We start from the raw sequence: 21,712 nt of genomic DNA, 5'->3' as shown, positions 1-21,712 counted from the left end.
TAAACACAGTTTCGACAAAATACAATTGTGAACAGACTTCACTTCGAAAAACGTGGAGACCGTGTGGAGCTTCGAAAATCCCTGCCGCCGTCTCCAAGATCTCGCGAGATTTTCCAATTGTTGTTGGATATTGGCATCTGTGGTGCGGGTGAGAGAATGGCATTTGGATGGGTGCATTAGTGTTGTGGAAATGGCTGGGCGTGTAGCCTGTTAGTGTGTGTAGTTGGTTTGAGCACTCCACCACTGTGAGGATGTCGGCCAGGTGAGGCCGCAGGTGGGCTCTGGGAGCCGGTAGTTGTGGATGGGGCCCGAGGATCCGGAGGACGGTCCCGGGTAGCCCAGTGCCAGAGGGCACCAAGGGGTGACAGAGCCAGGAGGGCCTTCCCCAGTTAGATAGGTTAGGGTGAGGAGCTAGGTAAGCTCGGGTGGCAACTGCAGTGGTGGAGGTGTGCAGGTGGGTAGACCTGCTGGGAGAGCTACACGTCGCAGCCCAGAAATTGTGCGAGGGCACCGGGAGATGAATCGGGGGAGTGAGACCCCAAATTGAGAAGCACCACAGTTTGGTCAATGGGCATTGGTTTTTAGAACCCATAGAGTAAGTTGGCCAATGGATAGGCAGGGAGAGACCCCGGGTAGTGTAAAGTGTGTTAAAGTCATTTAGAGGATAGATAGGATGAAGGATCTCCTCGCACCATCTGCATCCACTCACCTGAGGTGACAGGTACTCCGCACCATGCCATGTTTAATTATTTTTGATGCAAATGTTTTGGAGTGTGAGACGCATCATGACGTGGGTGTGACATTGTGCGTAATTCCATCTCTCCCTCCTTATGAGGGTTGATGACGAATTGGGTGATGGCAAATTTTGGAAAGGGGGATTGGAGACGAATTTGGTGTAGAAGGGAAAGATGGGGAAGACAAGATGTAGCGACGAATTTGTAAAGGTGTAAATTGTTGTAAATATGGGGTAAGGGCAAGGGTAGTGTAGGTGACAGGGGGGGGGTGACGTACGGTAGGGACGAGTTTTTCTCACTTCGCTCTCCGTACGCACTTCACCCTGCATTGCCTTTATTGACGTGTACCCTTGTGACCTTACCCCTCGCTCATTTGTCTCCCCCCCTTTTGTCTTCCACTTGAGGACCTGTGCGCCATTGGGCGCCGAGGGGAGCGTGCGTGAGGTGGCCATTGTGCGCACGAGATTCTCAGAACCAGCATGCATTGCGTTGATGTACCACTTTATGGACCGCTGTTCTGCGGCCAAGTACCACTTTATGGACCGCTGTTCTGCGGCCAAGTACCACTTGATGGACCCCAGGTTCTGGGGCAGGGCACCTCTGTTAGAGACCGGCCATAGTGGCCAGGGAATCTTGCTTGCGGACCTCGGTAAGGTGGCACCTATGCCAAACAGGTGGACCACCCTGAGTTGGCCCCTGAGGCCCTAAATAAAAATGAACACAAGTTGTGCTTTTTATTATTTCCAAGTAGGCCGCATGAAGCCAGAAGACGTCGGGAAGAACATCGGCCCAGCAGAGAAAGAGAAGACCACCACCAGTTGTTTTGTTGTGTTTATTATGATCAGTGGTGACTGTGCACCGAGTGGTGCTTTGTGGTGCTTTTGGGTGCTTTGGTGGTATTGGTACTGGTGCATCGATGCAATGCGTGCTGTCTCCTCCCTCCCAACAGGAATTTCTTTTTCTTGTTCCCTAAAAAAAAAAAAAGCACAGGTCCTGGGTTGCATTGTAAATAAGAAATAACGTCACTGTAAATAATGCTCCCCAACGTAAATGTATAGTTTGAGAACAATTCCGTAATTCGGTTAGCTGTGGGCTTGAGTCTGTTAGACAGGGTGCAATGCAATAGGGGGACATACTTATTTGTGTTTTAAAATCGTCACACTCAGGGTCAGGTTAAAAGTAGAGGGAACTACACCTACGTGTCACACTAAATTAAAGTTGTAGGCCCGGGAATGGACCTGAAGAAAGGAGGGTGCAGTGTAACGAATTTGGAAAGTGTAAAGAATGTGAGAACTGGTTTGCTGTGTTTTAACTGACCCTCGTAGAGTAAATAAGATCGAAAGACGTCCCCCTAGTTAATTCCATGAAACTTACACACAGGCCACGATATATCTTTTTAAATAGCTTATTTCCTTATTCTATGTAGGCTAAATATGTGTTTCCCACTAGATTGACTCTGCATTGTATCAAACGAAATAAGCGTAGGCCCCTTTCAATTTCCCCAATCATCTCCGCTCTCCAAAGTTCCTTTCAAAAGCGGTGCGAGTGGTGTTCAATCCCGCAAGCCGCCATTGCCCATGTGCTAATCTCGGAGAAGAGGGGGGTAGGAGCCGCCAACTCACGGGCGTGGCACATCGTCATGATCAAAGGGGGAATCGGACAGCCCTAACAGCCAACCAGCACCGCGGTGAGCGACCCGGTAGGCGTGCCCTCGCAGCCGGCGGCTTGATTCCGACCCGAGTAATAAAAGCGACTGGAAGGGACTGCTTCGGCAGATGAGAGAAGAGATGAGAGGAGAGATGAGCTGTGAGATGAAATGAGCTGAGAGATGAGAGACGCTCCAAACCAAAAAGGAGAGGTACTTGGAGATGAAACAAGCTTTGGAGAGACGCGCTGAGAGGAGGGAGACGGCTCCACCAGAAGGAGAGGAGCAGGTGTGACCGAGCCAGCGCGTGACGTCCACAGCATCAGCAGCGTCGACGCGACCGAGGGTTTTTCCCGCCAAAAGGAGCTGCTGCCTCCAGCCCTGCCGGTTGCAGGGACCTGACCCTGCCTCCCTCTCCAGCAACCCACCTCCGCCATTCCTGCCTGCAATTTCCCCCGTGTAAGTGTGAACGACGTCTGTCCTAATCGTTGTCCTGGGGTTAAGTAAATTGAATAGTATAAGCTAACGATTCACTGTGTGACTGCTTCTTCCATCCATTGCTTGTAAATAACTTTGATCGCTCCTTCTTTTTGCTTGTGTGTATAATAAATCCTGTTATTCCTCCGTACTCTGTCTTCTTCTCTCTTCCTTCTCTTTCGGTCGCTTTAGAGGTTTCCAAATTGAATATCTGTGGTGCGATCTGGTCAACGTTGGGGGAGTCGGGCCAATCGGGGATCCTGTAACGGTCGCGGTTGACCATCCGCTCGGCCCAAAGTAACATCTTGTCCGTGACCCGTAACAATATTCATCTGGATTTCTTGATATTCCTGTGTCCAAAATATATATTTTTACACAGATAGCCACCACTTTTGTCTTCTGCTCCACTGGCAATAGCATTATTGAGCTCCGAAGCTGGAAATCCCAGGGAACAAATGCCACGATAACACCACCAAACCCTGAAAAGGAAAACAGTGGAGGTCAAAAAAACAGAAATGGCAGGAAGTCAAAGTTGTATCAACCTTTTTGAAACACCCTGCACATGTATACATAATATATACATACAACTCGAAAGATTTGCAGCTCAGGATTCATATTGTAAAGGATGTGTGTTAATGTACGAGCACAGCTGTCAAAGCCAAAAGACCACGTGAGCAAGTGTGACAGAAAGAATGTCATCTACAGCATACAATGTGAAGATTGTGAAGCCAATTATGTGGGCCAAACATCCAAACGCTTAACCACAAGGCCAACTGAACACCAACGGGCTGTATGATGACCAGTCAGGTTGTCATTGGTTGCGACACACAGACACACACACACCAACGCACATTCTCATGGAATCAGACCACGATCCTTGGTACAGGATCTTTGAGAGTGAACTTCGAGATTATCGAATGATGAAGCTTGGGGTGTGGTCTGCCGGTTACGATAGTTTCCACGACCCGTTTCCACACCCCTCGTCCCACTCTGGGGGTGTGGCCTTGTTCCGTAGTCGGTTGGTGGGCGGGGTTTACTTGTCGATCGTAATGTCTGGATACTGTTGGCGATTTTTGTTGGTTAAAGACATGTTTTTATGGCCGGCTTGTTATAATTGTAAAAACAAAGGGAAAAACCACCGAGGGCAATCACATACTGGGAGAGAACTAATCTTAGACCCTACCAAGTTAACATAACACCACACCCCGTGTGGTGACACGTAAACGATCTTAAGCTCAGTTTTCCCTCCTTAATACATTGAGCTGTCTTCCTACCCGTACACAGTGGTCCATGCTATTACTATACAATCCTATCTCCACTATGGTATTTCATCCCCTACCCTCACAAATGCAACAATATGTTCATGTTTGCTGACGTTTGTCAGAATTATATCATGAGTAGTGAACAAAATCAGTTGTTTTTTAAAATACATGTCATGTGATGTTGTATTTACAGGTGGATCCATTGAATCTACAAGTGTGGCTGCACCTACTTTTATGAACAGTGTAGACCCAGGCCCGCAGGACTCGCCAACTGAAACAAACAAGAGGACTTTATACAAACACAACAAAACGAATAATGAATTGTTTGCACGCAAAAATGTTCACCAGGTTCACAAAGGAGAGATAGATGAACGCCCATACAAATGCAAAATTTGTGGAAAATCCTTCAGTCATTCATCCAGCTTAACATCACACTTGGAAAAACACAATCGTGATTGCCCATATAAATGCATAATTTGTGGAAAATCTTTTAATCGGCTGTGCACCTTGAAAAGACATTTGGAAATTCACAATGATGAACGCCCGTACAAATGCACAATATGTGGAAAATCTTTTATTCAGTCATCCACCCTTAAAACACACATGATAATTCACAGTGATGAACGCCCATACAAATGCACAATTTGTGGAAAATCTTTTAAACATTCATCCACCCTTAAAACACACATGATAATTCACAATGGTGAACGCCCATACAAATGCACAAGTTGTGAAAAATCTTTTAATCAGTCACGCCACCTTAAATCACACGTAACAATTCACAATAGTGAACACCCATACAAATGCACAAGTTGTGGAAAATCTTTTAATTATTCATGCAACCTGAAAACACACATGAGAAATCACAATGGTGAACGCCCATACAAATGCACAATATGTGGAAAATCTTTTAATCAGCTATCCATCCTTAAATCACACATGACTATTCACAATGGTGAACGCCCATACAAATGCACAAGTTGTGTAAAATGTTTTAATCATTCATCCAACCTTAAAACACACATGAGAATTCACAATGGTGAGCGCCCATACAAATGCGCAAGTTGTGGAAAATCTTTCAGTCAGTCATCCCACCTTAAAACACATTTGAGAATTCACAATGGTGAACGCCCATACAAATGCACAATTTGTGGAAAATCTTTTAATCGAACATCCATCCTAAAAACACACATGAGAATTCACAATGATGAACACCCATACAAATGCACAGTTTGTGGAAAATCTTTTAATCAGTCATCCACCCTTAAAAGGCACATGATGATTCACAATGGAGGTTCCTGAATAACGATGCTTTACTGAAAAGGAGGGGGACATTTTGAGTTCTGAGAGAACTTCCTCACCTTCTAAAACCTACAAATGGAGATAACAACGAACAGGAGAATGTCTGTATGCCTCTATGCATGTATGTATGTGCACAATTTCTGGAATGTTTTTTTAACTAGTCACCTCACCTGAAATAAAATGCACATGACAATTCAAAATGGAGAATGCCTGGAGAAACGCACAATTTGTGGAAAGTCTCTCATTCACCTATCCACCCTTAAAATATACATGGGAATACACAATGAGAGATTGGGGCACAGGAGCATGAGTCGCAGGGTGCAGCACGAGTGTAGAAAGGTGGGATAAGCCTTAAAGGAGGGGGTGGGATTATTATTTTGCTTATTTTTTTTGCATATTGGATGCACAAATACCACATAAACACACACACAGACACAATGGAGGTGGATACTTTGAAACCTGTTTGGTCTCTGTTCCACCTTCTGAAACCCAAATTATGGATTTCCTGGTTGCTCCCTCCTCCGATATGATGGACCTGAGTAGTATTGTTTTGTTGTTTCTGACTCACAGCGCTCCAACGATGGTTCAACATGGTTCAATGTGGTTCAACATGGTCCACTATGGTTCAGCATGGTTTGTTTTTCAATTTTTCCAAATTTCCCAAAAAAAATTATTTTCAATTTAATTTCCAATTTTCAATTTTTTCAATTATATAATTTCCCCAATTTTTTAATTTAAAGAAAATTTGATAATAACAAAGTAATGCTTTTTTATGCACGATCAAAACATTCAAATAAATTTAAAGCTCTATTTGAAGTATTATATCATAATATGACTACAGTTTGTTTTACCATTAATCATAAGGGTTTATACCTTGAAATATACACTATGCAAAATATGTTAATTAAAATCGAATTGGATGCTGAATATTTTGAAACATACAAGTATAATCATTCAGAAACAATTCATATAGGATTAGGCTCACATATTAATCACTTTTTTAAATTCATAAAGAACAAGACCGAGATTGTTTTTAAAATGGAAACCCCCTTTGAATTCATTATAGATAGAACTTCATTGGTGGATAATTCCAATACATGGTTAAAAATTAATACCGAATCTATTTAAAATATCATACCAACCCCTATTCAAGATTATACGTCTAATCCGGTTCGCATTTCAATGATAAATTTTAATATGCATTGTCGTTTGTTTAAGGATCCTGTCATTGAAATAAAACGCACCAAAAATATTCTTTATTTTATATTCGAAATAATACATATTTCAAAGAAAGTTGTTTATTATAAAACAGACGATGATAACGATGAAGATGATAATGCCGAAGACGATATCGACTTTGATAAAACAAGTAAAACATAAAACGAGTGATAAAACAGAGCGTGATGAAACATGCCATGAAATGTGTAAGGAAATAGGAGATCCACCTATGGATCACGCTAGATTAACTTATCATCATTATTTCAAATCCGAACAATTTACTCATATCGGAAAAATTGGCTCGATATCTAATAAGCCTGTTTCTGAACATACCAAATTAGATGAAAATAATCAACCCAAACCTATATTATTATCTTGTAATAGTAATATTGGCATTGTAAAAAATTATATTATGCCAACTATAGATGAATAATAAAGATGAAATAACATAAAATATTGCTTTTGAAACGATAATTTATCCACTATGTTTCAACATGGTTCATTTTTCAATAATATAATTTCCACAATTTTTTTCTCCCATTTTTTTTTTTGGGGGGGATACAGGATCGAGGCTCATGAAAGAGCGAACATTTATCACACAGAAAAATCAAACAGACACACAAAACATGTAATAAGGGTAGCAGTAGTCGGAAGTTGGTATTTCAAAAAAGTGAATCTGGGGTGAAATTAGCAGGGGTAGAAAAGATCAAGGTTTTGGATGGGGGAAGATAAGAGATGGTGGTGAACAGCTGTTTTAAAGACCTGGAGGGAGGAGTGGGATTGAAGAGAGTGAGGGAGTTTGTTCCAGAGGTGGGAGAAAAGAGGAATGAAGGAGTGAAGGTGAGCAGAGAGTCTTGATTTTGGCAGTTTAACCATAAGAGGGTTGCAGGTGGATCTTGTGCGACCTGTAGGAATATTTGGGGGACAGAGCCCAGAGAGAGCTGGGGGAGCAAGGCCAGAGAGGAGTCGGTAGAAGACAGAAAGCACACCAACCTGCCTGCGGTGAGTAAGTGAAAGGCCCTCAGAGTTAGTTTCATCGCGGGAGATTCCAATGATTCTGAAAGCTTTGGTTTCAACAGCGTGAAGCCGAGCTCGGTGTGAGGCAGCAGCACCGGCCCAGATGGGAGAACAGTATTCCATTGAGCTGCAGATGAAAGCCTTGTATGTGGTGAGGAGCCCAGGTGTGCCAAGGAAGGACTTCACACGACGGAGGATGCCCAGTCCGCGACTGGCTTTGGAGGCCAGATTTGAAATGTGGTTTTCCCAGGAAAGATCATGGTAGATAGTGAGACCCAAAAGCTTGAGTGACAGAACTTCTTGGATAGGATTATTCAGAAAGTGGATGGGAGGGTTGTCCAGTCGGTCTTTTCGGAGAGACATCGTTAGAGTGTGAGATTTGTCAGGTTTGAAAGACATGTTCCACTTGTTTGACCAGTCTGTGATAATGTCCATGTCTGCAGAGAGTGAGGAGGCTGCAGACTGCTGATCTGAGGGATGAGGAATGGAGCGGCAGAGAGTGGAGTCATCAGCAAAGAGATAGAGAGGATTTTCAACAGAGCCAGAGAGATCATTGATGAAGACCAGAAAAAGCACAGCGCCCAGAACACTGCCTTGGGGAACTCCAGCCTGAACAGGAAGGGGAGATGAGAAAAACCTATTCAGGGCCACATGTTGACTACGACTCGAGAGGAAGTCTGCAAGCCAAGCATGGAGATTTCCATGGATACCATAGGAGGAGAGTTTGGTGAGAAGAGCGGGGTGCCAGACCATATCGAAGGCACGTGATATGTCAAGGGAGACAGCTCTAATTTCCTGTTTGGCATTGAGGACCTCCATCCATTGTTGAGACAGCAGAAGCAGCATGTCCAGAGTAGGATGACCTGGTCTGAAACCAAATTGATGATCAGAGATCAAGCCATTTGAGAAGAGGAAAGATTTGATATCCGAAGCAACGATGGATTCCATGACTTTGCTGATAATTGGGAGAAGGCTGATTGGTCTGTAGTTGCAAGGATCGGTTTTCACACCTTTTTTGTTTAAAGCGGTGATGTTGGCCGATTTCCAAGCTGATGGCAGATGACCTTGAGCAAAAGAGAGGGTGATTTCTCCTTGACCTTCTTAAACTGTAGGTGTAAATTGCCAACCCAATATATTAAATAAACCCATACATATTTTATCGTGAAATTGTTTGCTTTCGACCGTTTTAAGAATTGTAAAATCTTCAATATTACATTTATGATTATGCTTACGTAATAACTGAAATAAATCATTTATCAAAAGCCTATATGCGTTAAATTTCTTCTTTAACGCTGGATAAACCTTATCTGGTATTTTACAATATTGTTTTCCTTGATATTGGGCTATACACTGTTTAAAATGAGAAACTCGATTATAAATAAACTTTCCTGTTACGTTTACCCTCGTATAATCTTTTAGGTCATATTGTTATACTCATTTGTTGGGTGTTACACATTATATATATTTTAATGGTTGTATCGTTTATTTCAAAATTATTTATATCTGTGTTGTTACAATTTGTACAAATGATAATAAACTGCGCATCATTATATGGGATATAAATATTCCATGATTTTACATGCATAATTTCTTTGCTGATGAGTAAAAATTTATTTAGAATTATTTTCTTTTTTTCCAGAATAGGATTACCATTTTCTGATAGCGATATGGGTTGATGTAAAATTTTCTTATATTCTTGAACAAGAAACCCGGTATCCATGATGTATAATAATTTCTCACATTTGATATTATGTAACAATATTTTAGCTCACCTAATATTTTGCTGAAAATTTTTATTCGTTTTATTATACCTAATAATTAGATTTTTAATAGTTTTTAGTTTGGTATTAAATGTATCATACTCTGTTTTAAAGTTTTTAATAATTTTATTATTGATGCTAATAATATCAATACACATTTTATTTATTTTTGTTTGTATTTAAATAATTATTATTTTTATTAAGCTCAAATTCTTCAATTTCAGAAGCTGGTAATTAGTTGTTCTTGAAAATAATATTTTTTGTTGACTTTTACTCTCTTCTTTCCTCCTCAGTGCAGGGTCGATATTTAATTAATCCCTGCATGGGTTCCTCAATCGTACAGGTTTTCCCCTTCTCCCTCGCCTCCCTCTCCTCCCTCTTACTCTCTTCATTGGACTTCTCCCACACCTCTCTCTCTCTTTTCACCCTTTCCTCATCCCTTGCTACCTTCTCCCACTGTCTTGCCACTAATATCTCGAATAGACCATGCATTTCTTTTTGTTCCTCCTCAGTGCTTTCTTCCTTGTTTACAAGTACCTCGAACAGTGCCTCATATCTTTTACTAATCTCACTGGTTTCCACATTTTTATATTTTTCCTCCCTTTCCTCTTTCTCTCTTTTTCCCCTTTCCTCCATCTCCCTCTCTTCCTTAGTCCTTGAAAACAGTATTTTCAGTAGAGTTTGCATTTCTTTATTTTCCTCATCAGTGCGTTGTCGATTTATTTCCGGTAATCCCTGCAATCTTTTATTAATCTCACTGGTTTCCATATTTTTATATTTTTCCCAATCCCTCACCTTCTCCCTTGCTCTTTTCATCATTTCCTCCTCTCTTTCCTCCTTCTTTTTCTCCCTTTCCTCCTTCTCCTTTTCCACCTTCTCCTTTTCCTCCTTCTCCTTTTTCTCCCTTGCCTCTTTCTCCTTTTTCTCACACTCTTTCTTCACCCCTGCCATATTTTCTTCTTCAACTCCTTCCTCATCCCTTGCTACCCTTAAAGCATCCCCCCATAGAATATTATACATATATGCACCTGGATTTTGAGCAATTCTTGTATCTGTAATTATTTTTCTCATAATAGGATACCAAAAGGATTTGTTGACAATTTCTAAAAGAGTTTTATCTTTCATAACTTTGAGAAGTTGATTTTTATTTTATATTTTAGTCATGTCTCTAATTGTGGGTTTAGCAATATCTGTATCGAGCCATTTCTGAATCACAAACTTTCTCTGTTTATGTTCCAATTCATAAGGAATTAAATTTTTTACTCCCTTTTCTTGTAAGTATCCCTGAATACAAAAATTATAATCCTCTTGAAGCCTTTTTCCTGCCATGTTAATATAAAATGTTTATGTTTTTGAAATATACATGAGATTAATATTATGACAGGTAATGCCGCCCCATCTTCCCACTACCAAATTGGTTTGTATTCCATGACTTTGTATATTTATCTCATTTCCTTCCTTCTTTGTCATATAAACTATCGCTTTGCTATCATTTTTTTTTCTCGAAATCGTGTATTTGTTGTTTGCAAATTGTGCTTCCACATATCTCCTTATCCCCAAACAAGCAGATAATATTCTTCTTTACTGGCCTAATTAAAATCATGTAGGTCTTCTACGTTTATTGAAAAAGACCAATTATACCCTAAATCAAACATATCATACCCCTATTAATCTATTCGCATATTAACTATATGTCCTTCTTTATAAAATTCAATTGTAAGCAGATAGTTAAATTTAATGAGGAAAGGTGTATGGTCAGTTTAACCAGGTGTTGTGGCTGTAAATTCTACTTGTTTAACAAAACGTGCTGTAGAATATTTTGGTAAATCACCAAATCTAACTAAGTCATTGTCATCTGTGGGGCTTGGATAATTGACTAATTTATAACCATTCTTCATATTAATATTTTTTGTTATATTATATTGTTGCGGATCTCCGACGTCGGCTCTCCCCTTACCAAGGGGGGGGTTAATCCCCTTGTCCTTTTACCTGGCCGACGTGAGTCATTAAATAGGGTTATTGGTCGAATAGTCCTAATAGTCCTAATTAGTCCGAATACCTAATTACTAACACCGACCGTGAAGCAAGGAAATAACTTCCGCCCGAACCACGGCGTTAGTGGACACGCCGAGCGAAGCGAGCCGCGATTCGGGCCGTTAACAATGTGACTAGACCCGATTATGGCGGTTCCGATCGTGCCACGTTTACCCAAATGGAGAAAAGACTAGGACGATCGGATGAGAGGAAACCAGGAAGATAGGAAGAACCGATGGGTTTATTAACAAATGTACAAGAAGAAGAGGAAATGAAAGAAATGTACAGGAAAGAAAGAGGAAGGAAAAGCACACAGGGCAGTCTTAATTACAGGCATAACTTATTGCCTGGACAAACGGGCCCGTCTCACACACAGTCACTCACACGGGGATTGTAGAGGAACAGGTTGATGGTCACCAGCGCGTCCAGGCTCCAGTCCGGCCCCGGTCCAGGCGATGGAAAACCCGGCAGGCAGCTCTTCACAGTGTAACGCGAACGGACAATTATATCATGGGGGGGAAGGCTGGTATCCTGGCGGCGTACGTAATATTTGTACGACTCGCGCCAAATGCCCCCTCTCCAATGCGCTGTACGCAAGCGCCAATTGTGCAAGTCCATTCAAGCCCTTCAAATCGCAGCGGACCTTATACTCGTGAGTTCTCCGGGTAAGTTTTCTCATCAGCGCCAGCGAGTAAGTCCTTTCACAAGCGCATATACCCACGAGTCCTTATTAGCTCGAGTTCCTCTTCATAAGTCCTCTTAAATGTGCGCTCTCCCAATAAGTCTTGTAAAAGAGCTTTGTGCGCTCGCTTTTATAATCCAGCCAGCAATCGCTCCGCCAGCCCAAAAGCCACGCCTATCAGGCGATGTCACTCCATCCCTGGTTGGCTGGTGATCGCTTACCGGCCCCGCCCTGACGGCTGGGTGACGTGGCCACACCTTCTCCCTGGCGCTCCGCCCCCTTTTTCCGGGCCTCACCTCGTGACTTATGGCGGCGTTGAGTGAACTTACGGGCAGCTAAGGCTGCTGCTGCTGGCCAAGGAGCGCACCAAATTGGAAGGGGCCATGGGGCACAGACTGGGGAGCGTGCTTAATGGCGTCGCTTGGAGGGAGGCTGCAAAATGGACGGAAGGGGCCTACTTCTTATTTGATTGACACAACGCAGATTCAACTATTGGAAAATGGCCTCATCTAACACATCCTAAGAAATAACTGATGTCCTATGGTGACCTACGTGTTTCTTATGGCCAATCTATGGGGTGCTATCTTTAACCTTTAATGATGTGATATTTATTTACAAGTGTGGGTTCTCAAAACCGCAACAATATTTTTGTCGTTCAGCCTGTGCCTTTGTATAATAATTTGATAAATCAATACCCAACTCTCGGCGTAATCCAAAGATAGAACCATCTTTTCCAACATGTCCTTTTTTAAAATGAGATTTAAAATAATGTCATAAAAATGTACATTATTGTTAAGTTGAAATAATACGTATAAACTTAATTGACCACAACATTTGGAATTAATGTCTTGGACTTGAAATGTTTGATAAACACCATTCTGCAAGAAGGTAATTACTTCAAGAGGTGGTGGAAGGCCATAACTATCGAAATAAAAATTTTCCCAACTATTATGAATACAAACCCAATGAGACCCATTCCCATTATTATCTTCTAAATTCATAATAATATTCTTTGTATTTTTAGACAGCTTTGTTAATTCATCTCATACTAATAACCACATTATCAATTTTTTGTTTTTTACAATATTTTGAAAGTTCTGTATTTGATGTTGTATTCTTTCCAAATTGTTCAAACCATTTATCCATTTATTTATAAGAAAGATATAATCCATTACCCCTTTTAGTTAGTTTAACACCTGCCAGTGCGATAGAAGAAAGCATATCTCCAACTACCAATCTCGCTTTATCAGGTAGGCTTTCAAGCTTTTCAGCAAAATCTACAATTACACCACTTCCACTAATTTGTTTCTCCAACTCCTTATTATGTCTTTCCAATTCTTTTTGAGCTTTTAGTTGTGCCTTCCTTTCATTAGCAGTTTTTACCGCTGCTGAAATACCACCTGTCAAAGCCCCCGCCGCACTTAAACCGGCAAATAAAGGAAGTAGAAATGGAAGAAATCCTCCTCTTGTCTCCTTTATTGAATATTTCTTCAACATAGGTTTTGATATTTTTACTTAACTCCGAGCTGCTCTTGATCCTCGTCAGGAATCGTCCAGGCCCGGAGCACGCAATCTGGATGCGGCTACGGCCTTGACGGGGAAAAAGGCCTCCGTGCACCCTCGTTCACTCAGCAGCGCTCGTTCTCCCGAATGCCCCGACTTCCAATGTCCCCGGAGCAAGTGCGCTACAAAATGTTATTGTGCTCCTCAATGAGTTCCCCTCACGCAGTAGCGCTGGGAACTCCGACTGCTTGCTGTGAAATCCCGAAGCAGAGCAAGATACAAAATCGTGACCGTTCACCACCAAAGCCAGAAGATGTGAGGATGTCAAGGGAGATAAGGTCGGGAACACGACGGTTCGCCACCAAACCCAGAGAATGAGGGAAAGCCAAGAGGGATATAAAATTGTGGTTTCTCAATGAATGTCCCTCACTCAAGAGAGCAAAAATGCCACCGTTTGCTCTGAACTCCCAGGTGTAAGAGGGAGAACCAAGAGGACAAAATGTCGGGGAGAGCGTTCGTTTATACTCAATGCTCTGACGTCATCCGTGCCTGCTCCACCAATCCAATAGTCCCATCTTAGCAGTCCTTGCTCCAATCAATCCCAGACCAATCATTCTCCTTCGGCGTGTGGCCTTACAGACCTGCCTGCTTGATGTTATTGCCCGTCGGTGGTTTCATTGGTGGTTCAATGTCCCGGTTCTGGTCGCTTTTATAAAGTGTTATAAATGCGTGATCTCTTTCTTGTGTGTGTGCTGCGTGTGTCATCAGGAACAAAGTAAAAATAACGGAGGCCACTACATACAGGGGATTAATTACCCATAATCCCTAACTAATTAACATACCCCACCCCTTTCATGGGTACGAAGTTAAGCCCTTGCACGACATCTGGTCTAAACGGATCCCTACTTATGTACATGGGGTTTCTTCTTCTTCACGGCAATCGGAGCACACTACCTATGCAATTCTACCTGGATGAAGGTATTGCCTACCGCCCACAAACGTAACAATACCATGGTGTCTTTCGCGAAGTATGAGTGAGTTATTACGGACATCTTGGACAACTTGCAAATACCTGCTCACTCGGTCTCATAACCTGATGGAGTGTTGACCCACCTAGAATTGTAATCCCCGACACTCTGTGTGGAGATAGAGAATGGTACCTGGTGATGAGTGTCCTTTCATCTCCAATCCCATATGAAGTTTGAGTGCTCCAGAGCCAAGAAAATCTTTCAATCCAAGAAATTCTCACATTGTCACCTTCCCTCTTTAAAAAGGATTCGATCCTGGAAATGTGACGTGTTCATCCTGAACTTGTGGTTCTGGTTTTGTTTGTGTTCTGATTTCCTTTTTGCTCCAAGAGAAAAACTTCCAAAGCTAAGGCAGCCATTTTATATTTGTCTCGTCCAACTGTTATCAATTATTACTTGTAGTGATGTTTCATCAAAATTGTACCCGTGTCTACTTATGTTTATGTTTTGCGAGTACCCGACTGCAAAGCCGCAATGAGCTGGCGAAGCCAAAGCCTCTTGCCACTATTTTACCCATCACTATGGCATCAGTAGGTTAGGTAGTTGGTAGTAGGTAGGTGCAGTAGGTACCGTACGTAGTTCAAAATGACATCATTTGCATTCTGGATGAGATTAAAATTTATAAAATTTCCTTCCTGATTAATTCGGTGAATTCCGTGTCAACTTCAGATATTTTCGGCCGTGAAAAACGATCCCCGACGGCCGCGAGATTTCTAAAAAATACTTCTTCGTCAATTTTAGAATATTTGACGCCGTTTTCAGCGTCCGAAATGTGGTAAAAAGCTTTTTTGAAATATTTTTTCAAATGCTCCAATCTCATTGGTTCCGGTAATTGGTGACGATTTTTGTTGAAGATAACCAGGGCCCGTGTGGGCCCGGGGAACGAGGTTGGTCTTAAAGTATTTTAATTGGCACCTCATCAAAGGACTTCTGTGACTCACTGGGATTGACACAATCTGTCAATTTCCCGACCCGGATCTCAGCCAATGGAGTATCTTCTCTTCTAGACTTGGTTATGACAAACTTCCCTGCTAATGTCTGCTGCTCTTCTTCTGCTCCAATCGGTTCTTCTGATCATGTGCTTGTCAAAGTGGACATCTCTCTGGCCATTCTCAGAGAGCCTCCTCAGCGTCGACAAGTCTGGCATTTCACTCAGGCCGCTGGGACAGTCTTCAAGCAGCCATCAATCGTCTGGATTGGTCTCCCATCTCCACTGCCTCTGACATCAATTCTTCCTGGGAATTCTTCCAAAGCAAACTGATCTCTCTCATGCACAGATTTATCCCATCTCGCCTTCAATTGTCTTACCCTTCCTCCCGTCCATGGTACACTGAATCTTGTGGTGAGGGAGTTGCCCTGATACAACTTGCCTTTGCCTCTTGGAAGGCTAATCCAACTGAAGGCAATCTCAGTTCCTTCCACCAAGCTCGGAACAAGTGTGTGTCTACCCTCAGGAGTGCCAGGAAGCACTATCTCTCCTCACTCAAGAATGAACTCTCAAACCTGTCTCCTTCCTCCAAATCCTGGTGGCGTCTGGTCAAATCCGTTTCTGGTGTTTGTTCCCCCTCCATCCCCTCCCTTACCTCAAATGGCCACACAGTTGACATCGCACGTGACAAAGCCGAATGCCTCAACTCTGTGTTCGCCTCAAAATCCTTAGTCCCAAACCCATCTCTCTCCGTTCCCACCTTTCCCAGTCGAACCCAACTGCTCCTGGACTCTGTGTCCTTCTCTCCTGACAAGGTGGAGGAGTTTTTGTCAAACCTCGACTCTGATTCTGCAACTGGACCAGACGGCATCAGCCCACGGGTCCTAAAATGACACAAAGTACCGCTTTACACAAAGTAAAGTACCGCTTTACACAAAAAAGGTGCAAAAACAGATCCTTGCAACTACAGACCAATCAGTCTGCTCCCAATTATCAGCAAAGTCATGGAATCCATCATTGCTTCGGATATGAAATCTTTCCTCTTCTCCAATGGCTTGATCTCTGATCATCAATTTGGTTTCAGACCAGGTCACTCTACTCTGGACATGCAGCTTCTGCTGTCTCAACAATGGATGGAGGTCCTCAATGCCAAACAGGAAATCAGAGCTGTCTCCCTTGACATATCACGGGCCTTTGATACGGTCTGGCACCCAGCTCTGCTCACCAAACTCTCCTCCTATGGTATCCATGGAAATCTCCATGCATGGCTTGCGGACTTCCTCTCTGGTCATAGTCAACGTGTGGCCCTGAATGGATTTCTCTCATCTCCCCTTTCTGTTCAGGCTGGAGTTCCCCAAGGAAGTGTGCTGGGCCCTGTGCTTTTTCTGGTCTTTATCAATGATCTCTCCGACTCTCTGGAAAATCCTCTCTATCTCTTTGCTGATGACTCCACTCTCTGCCGCTCCATTCCTCTTCCCTCAGATCGGCAGTCTGCAGCCTCCTCACTCTCTGAAGACCTGGACAAAATCACAGACTGGTCAAACAAGTGGAACATGTCTTTCAATCTTGACAAATCTCACTCTCTTACTATGTCTCTCCGAAAAGATCGACTGGACAACCCTCCCATCTACTTTCTCAACAATCCTCTCCAAGAATTTCTGTCGCTCAAGCTTTTGGGTCTCACTATCTGCCATGATCTTTCTTGGGAAAACCACATTTCCAAGCTGGCCTCCAAAGCCAGTCGCCGACTGGGCATCCTCCGTCGTGCGAAGTCCTTCCTCGGCACACCTGAGCTCCTCACCACATACAAGGCTTTCATCTGCAGCTCAATGGAATACTGTTCTCCCCTATGGGCTGGTGCTCCTGCCTCACACCTGGCTCGGCTTCACGCTGTTGAATCCAAAGCTTTCAAAATCATTGGAATCTCACGCGATGAAGCTATCTCTGAGGGCCTTTCACTCACTCACCGCAGGCAGGTAGGTGGTCTTTCTGTCTTCTACTGACTCCTCTCCGGCCTTGCTCCCCCAGCTCTCTCTGTGCTCTGTCCCCCAAATATTCCTACAGGTCGCACAAGATCTGCCAGCAACCCTCTGATGGTTAAACTGCCGAAATCTCGGCTCTCTGCTCACCTTCACTCTTTCATTCCTCTTTTCTCCCACCTGTGGAACAAACTCCCACACTCCCTTCAATCCCTCTCCTCCCTCCAGGTCTTTAAAACAGCTGTTCACCACCATGTCTTATCTTCCCCCATCCATAACCTTGATCTTTTCTACCCCCACTAATTCACCCCAGATCCACCTTGTTTGAAATTCCAACTTCTTTCCTGGAAATCCTGGCAGTGTCCCTATGTTTATACTTCTCCCCCCACCCCTTCACATGCCTCCCCCCCCAAAGCCCTCTCCCTCCCACAGATCTCTCGATGTCTCCATGTCTCTCGGTCCCTGCTCTCAAATGTTGTGTTTGTGTCCTTCCGCCTCTCTCCCCATCTTGTCTACCGCTCCCGATGTTATTTGTTTTATGTGTCTGTTTGTCTTTCTGTGTGATTAATGTTCGCTCTTTCACGAGCCTCGATCTTGTATACAAAAAACAAACAAACAAAAAAATTACAAATTAGATGTGCATAGGATTGTGAATCAAACAAAGACGGGTGAAACAAACTCCTATTGAACTTTTTCGTAATTTTTTTTATGCATACTTCCGCATCTGGAAGATGGCGGCCTCCATTGAGTGATTTGGTTTTTGAAATATATTTTCAAATGCTCGAATCTCATTGGTTCCGGTGTTTGGTGATGATTTTCGTTGAAGATAACCAGGCCCGTGCGGGCCGAGGTTGGTCTTAAAGTATTTTAATTACAAATTAGAGGTGCATAAGATGGTGAATCAAACAAAGACGGGTGAAACAAACTCCTATTGAACTTTTTTCAATTTGTTATGCATACTTCGGCATCCGCAAGATGGCGGCCTCCATTGAGCGATTTGGTGCGTCAAAGATTCGAAATTCTCAAGGGATCCAGCAAAATCTGGCTTTTCAACATAATACGTACGTGTTCATTCACAACACCGGCTTAGCCGGCTATTATGTTGTCGTTATTTAATGTGTGGATCTGTCTAGTCACTTGTTTGTTGGAATCCACCACTCTCACTCAAACTCTGCCAATCCCGATCTTGTTCCTTTCTTTCCCGCTCTTTTCCCTTTACAATCTTCCTTTCTATCTCTTCTTCACCCACCCGATTACTTTCTGGAAAACTCTTCCTCTCCCCACATGTCGACTGTGACTTGAAGGACTCGAGTTTCTCCAAGAGGGGTGGGTTCAGTTACCAAGTTTCTTCGAGAACGCTCACTAAGCGGCTTAAGCACTCCATTTGATACCCTGGGTTGGCTTGGCAAACGACAGCTCTCTGTTTGGTAACTGAACCGACCCCTGGAATGCGGAGCAGTTGAGAGAAAGGTGCCTTGAAAAAAAAAAAGTTGAGAAAGGTATCGAATTCCTCGAAGAACCGGATGAAGCACAATAAACAACAACAACCTCTCAGTGACGTTGCACTCTGAAAACACCAGCTTGGCTTGTCGAACCTTCTTTTTCCTCATTTTCTTTCAGCGATGGATATTTTTGTGTGAAATACATTTTAACAACATTAAATACTGGAAACAATGATCTCGTAATCGACGCTGTTGGGGGTGAGATAATGATAGAGCGGGCTTCGACGGAAGTATCATAGCTTACGATAAAGAAGAAGAAGATCCGTGCATGGAGGCGGTTCCCAAAAAACGAGCAGCGAAAGAAACATTTTATCCAAAGCGAGTTGTGAGGTGAGGAAATGTTGTGGAGATTTGGGGTTTTAAACACATTCGTGAGTTGCGCTAAAGATACCGTTCTGATAGATTTTAACATGTTTCTTCACTCGATATCGGCGATCGCGAAGGTTAAGCTCGTGACTTGTCTGCGAACGCGATGTCCATATGTTTTCGAACCACCACTTGACCAGTGACGGCTTGTCATTTGGAGGTCCCATGTAACAATAATGTGTGATATGAAGGTATTTGTGAAACATGAGCTGAAGATGAGTGTGGAGAAGACTGAGGTCACGTGGGTTGGTCATTGAGGTCACGTGGGTTGGGTCATTACTTAATACTTTAGCTGTGTGGAACCGGAACGGAAGTGCTTGCTCGCGTTTTGGAGTACCGTATGAAGGTGGAGTTCCGGGTATGGGCAGCAGACGGTGTGTGTACGGGGTCGTGGCACATCAACATGATTCCGGGTGCTGCAATAAATGATTGTTCTCTTTGACATTGCGTCGTGATCTATTCTACATCAGAACTTAACATGGTAGCAGCGGTGGGACATTTGGGTCCACAACAAGCTTGTGCATTGTGTGAAATTCACCGATGCAGTCAAATTGTTGTGGGTGAAGGAGCTGCGCTCCAACGCGAGTCGAAAGAATTGACGCGACCAAAGACGGAATTCGTCCAAGTTGCTTTATTGAAACAAAACAGCTCAGGTATTCTGACAAAAGCCCGTTTATCGGGCAGCAATATATATACACATTTATGTCGGGAAGTTTGCCCGGCAAAAGCTATACCGGGCATGCCCGGGTGTCAAGGGCGAGCCTTGGAAAGGCGAGTCTGGACCTGCCCGGGCGTGTTTGGCTGCGGCCTGGCAAGTCGAGGCTGGGCGTGCCCGGGCGCTCTGGACGAGCACTGGAAAGGTGAGAGCGGGCATGCCCGGACGCTCTGGGCGAGCCCTGGAAAGGCGATAGCGGGCATGACCGGACGCTCTGGGCGAGCCCTGGAAAGGCGAAAGCGGCATGCCCGGACGCTCTGGGCGAGCCCTGGAAAGGTGATAGCGGTCATGCCCGGGCGCTCTGGGCGAGCCCTGGAAAGGCGAGAGCGGGCATGCCCGGGAAAGACGAGATCGGGTGGGCCCGGGAGGTTCGGGCGTGCCCGGGAACAGTGAGTCCGGGCATGCCCGGGAGAGCATGAGTGTAATAAGTTATAGCACTCATCTATGAGCTATGAGGCACGTCTGGCCGTGTTCTGGCCGGTGCAAGGCGAGCCGCTACATGGGTATGCATCCATAAGATCCTTCACACTGTTGTAAACCAGTGGTTGGTTAGGCCCCATAAAAAAGTATCTTATCACCCGATCCAGGCTGGAGAAGTGATGAGGGAGGGAGGTTTTTTTTTGGGTTCACGAGTTATCAAGTGACCACTATATTCCTCATGTGTGTGCATCTGTCTGTCTGTCTGTCTGTCCACAGCATAACTACCCGATGATGTAATCCGATCTTGATGAAACTTGGGTGGGAGGTTGATATCATGATCAAGTTGTGTTCTGCCTAGAGTGGGCGTATTGCGCCCATTGTGGGCGGAGCGACACCCGAAAAAGTTGTCTTTGTAAGGGGGTAATCAAGTTCAAGCTACATCTTCTCCGAGGGAGTTGGTGGAATCTCACAGGGGTTTCGATATTTGGTTGGGCCAATGTCATGTGTCTAGCCCCACGGAGCTCGATTTTTCAATTTTCATTTTTTTCATTTTTTTTTTTTTTTCCATTTCATTTTTCACCGAATTTTCGGTATTGTGTAGCTAACTAACCTCATAACTGATTATACATTATTTTCTATCTCATTTCAAGGTCAGTAACCTTCGTTTTGACATTTCCGGGCCTGGCCTGTCCGGGCCTGTTTCGGTTATAGTCCGTCGTTTGTCATTGAATACCGCTCACTCGTGAACCATCGTCGTCTCCTGACTTTTTTCTTTTTTTTTTTTGCCAAAGCAAAATATCACCTGGTGTTGTTTGCTGGCGCGTTGACGGTCAAGGTCAAATACATAACATTAATTAACATTAAAAACCATAGACACACTATCAACTTTTAAAACAACCAGGTTTTTATTTTACACACAGTAAACAGTTTGCATCTAAAACTACAGTATCAACAGTGAGAACCTGGATATATAGTTTCTCTTACAGCACAGAATATTGCATTTATTTGGTACGGCGAACTTTGCTGCAATGAAAGACATACCATTGGAGAAAAAAATGAAAACTATCGATCCGATGACTTCCGGAGCACGAAAGGAATTGTTCGTTGTTATTCGGAAGGAATCGTCCACTTTTCGAGGAA

The 21,712-nt window shown here is 43.4% G+C and overlaps 1 protein-coding gene across 1 annotated transcript in view; it reads left to right on the top strand.

Moving 5' to 3' along the window:
* LOC137428466 (uncharacterized) overlaps window positions 1–21,712 on the top strand; it is a 169,233-nt gene that overhangs the window by 22,447 nt on the left and 125,074 nt on the right. The window contains exons 4-5 of the mRNA XM_078777381.1: window positions 3,743–3,852; window positions 4,312–5,417. Of these exons, the coding sequence (XP_078633507.1) occupies window positions 3,743–3,852; window positions 4,312–5,417 (1,216 nt within the window). The remainder of the gene's footprint in view (window positions 1–3,742; window positions 3,853–4,311; window positions 5,418–21,712) is intronic.

Source organism: Myxine glutinosa, chromosome 5 (assembly GCF_964187855.1).
Source record: "Myxine glutinosa chromosome 5, kmMyxGlut1.1, whole genome shotgun sequence".
Lineage (NCBI taxonomy): Eukaryota > Metazoa > Chordata > Myxini > Myxiniformes > Myxinidae > Myxine > Myxine glutinosa.
This window is presented reverse-complemented; position numbering and strand designations above follow the sequence as displayed.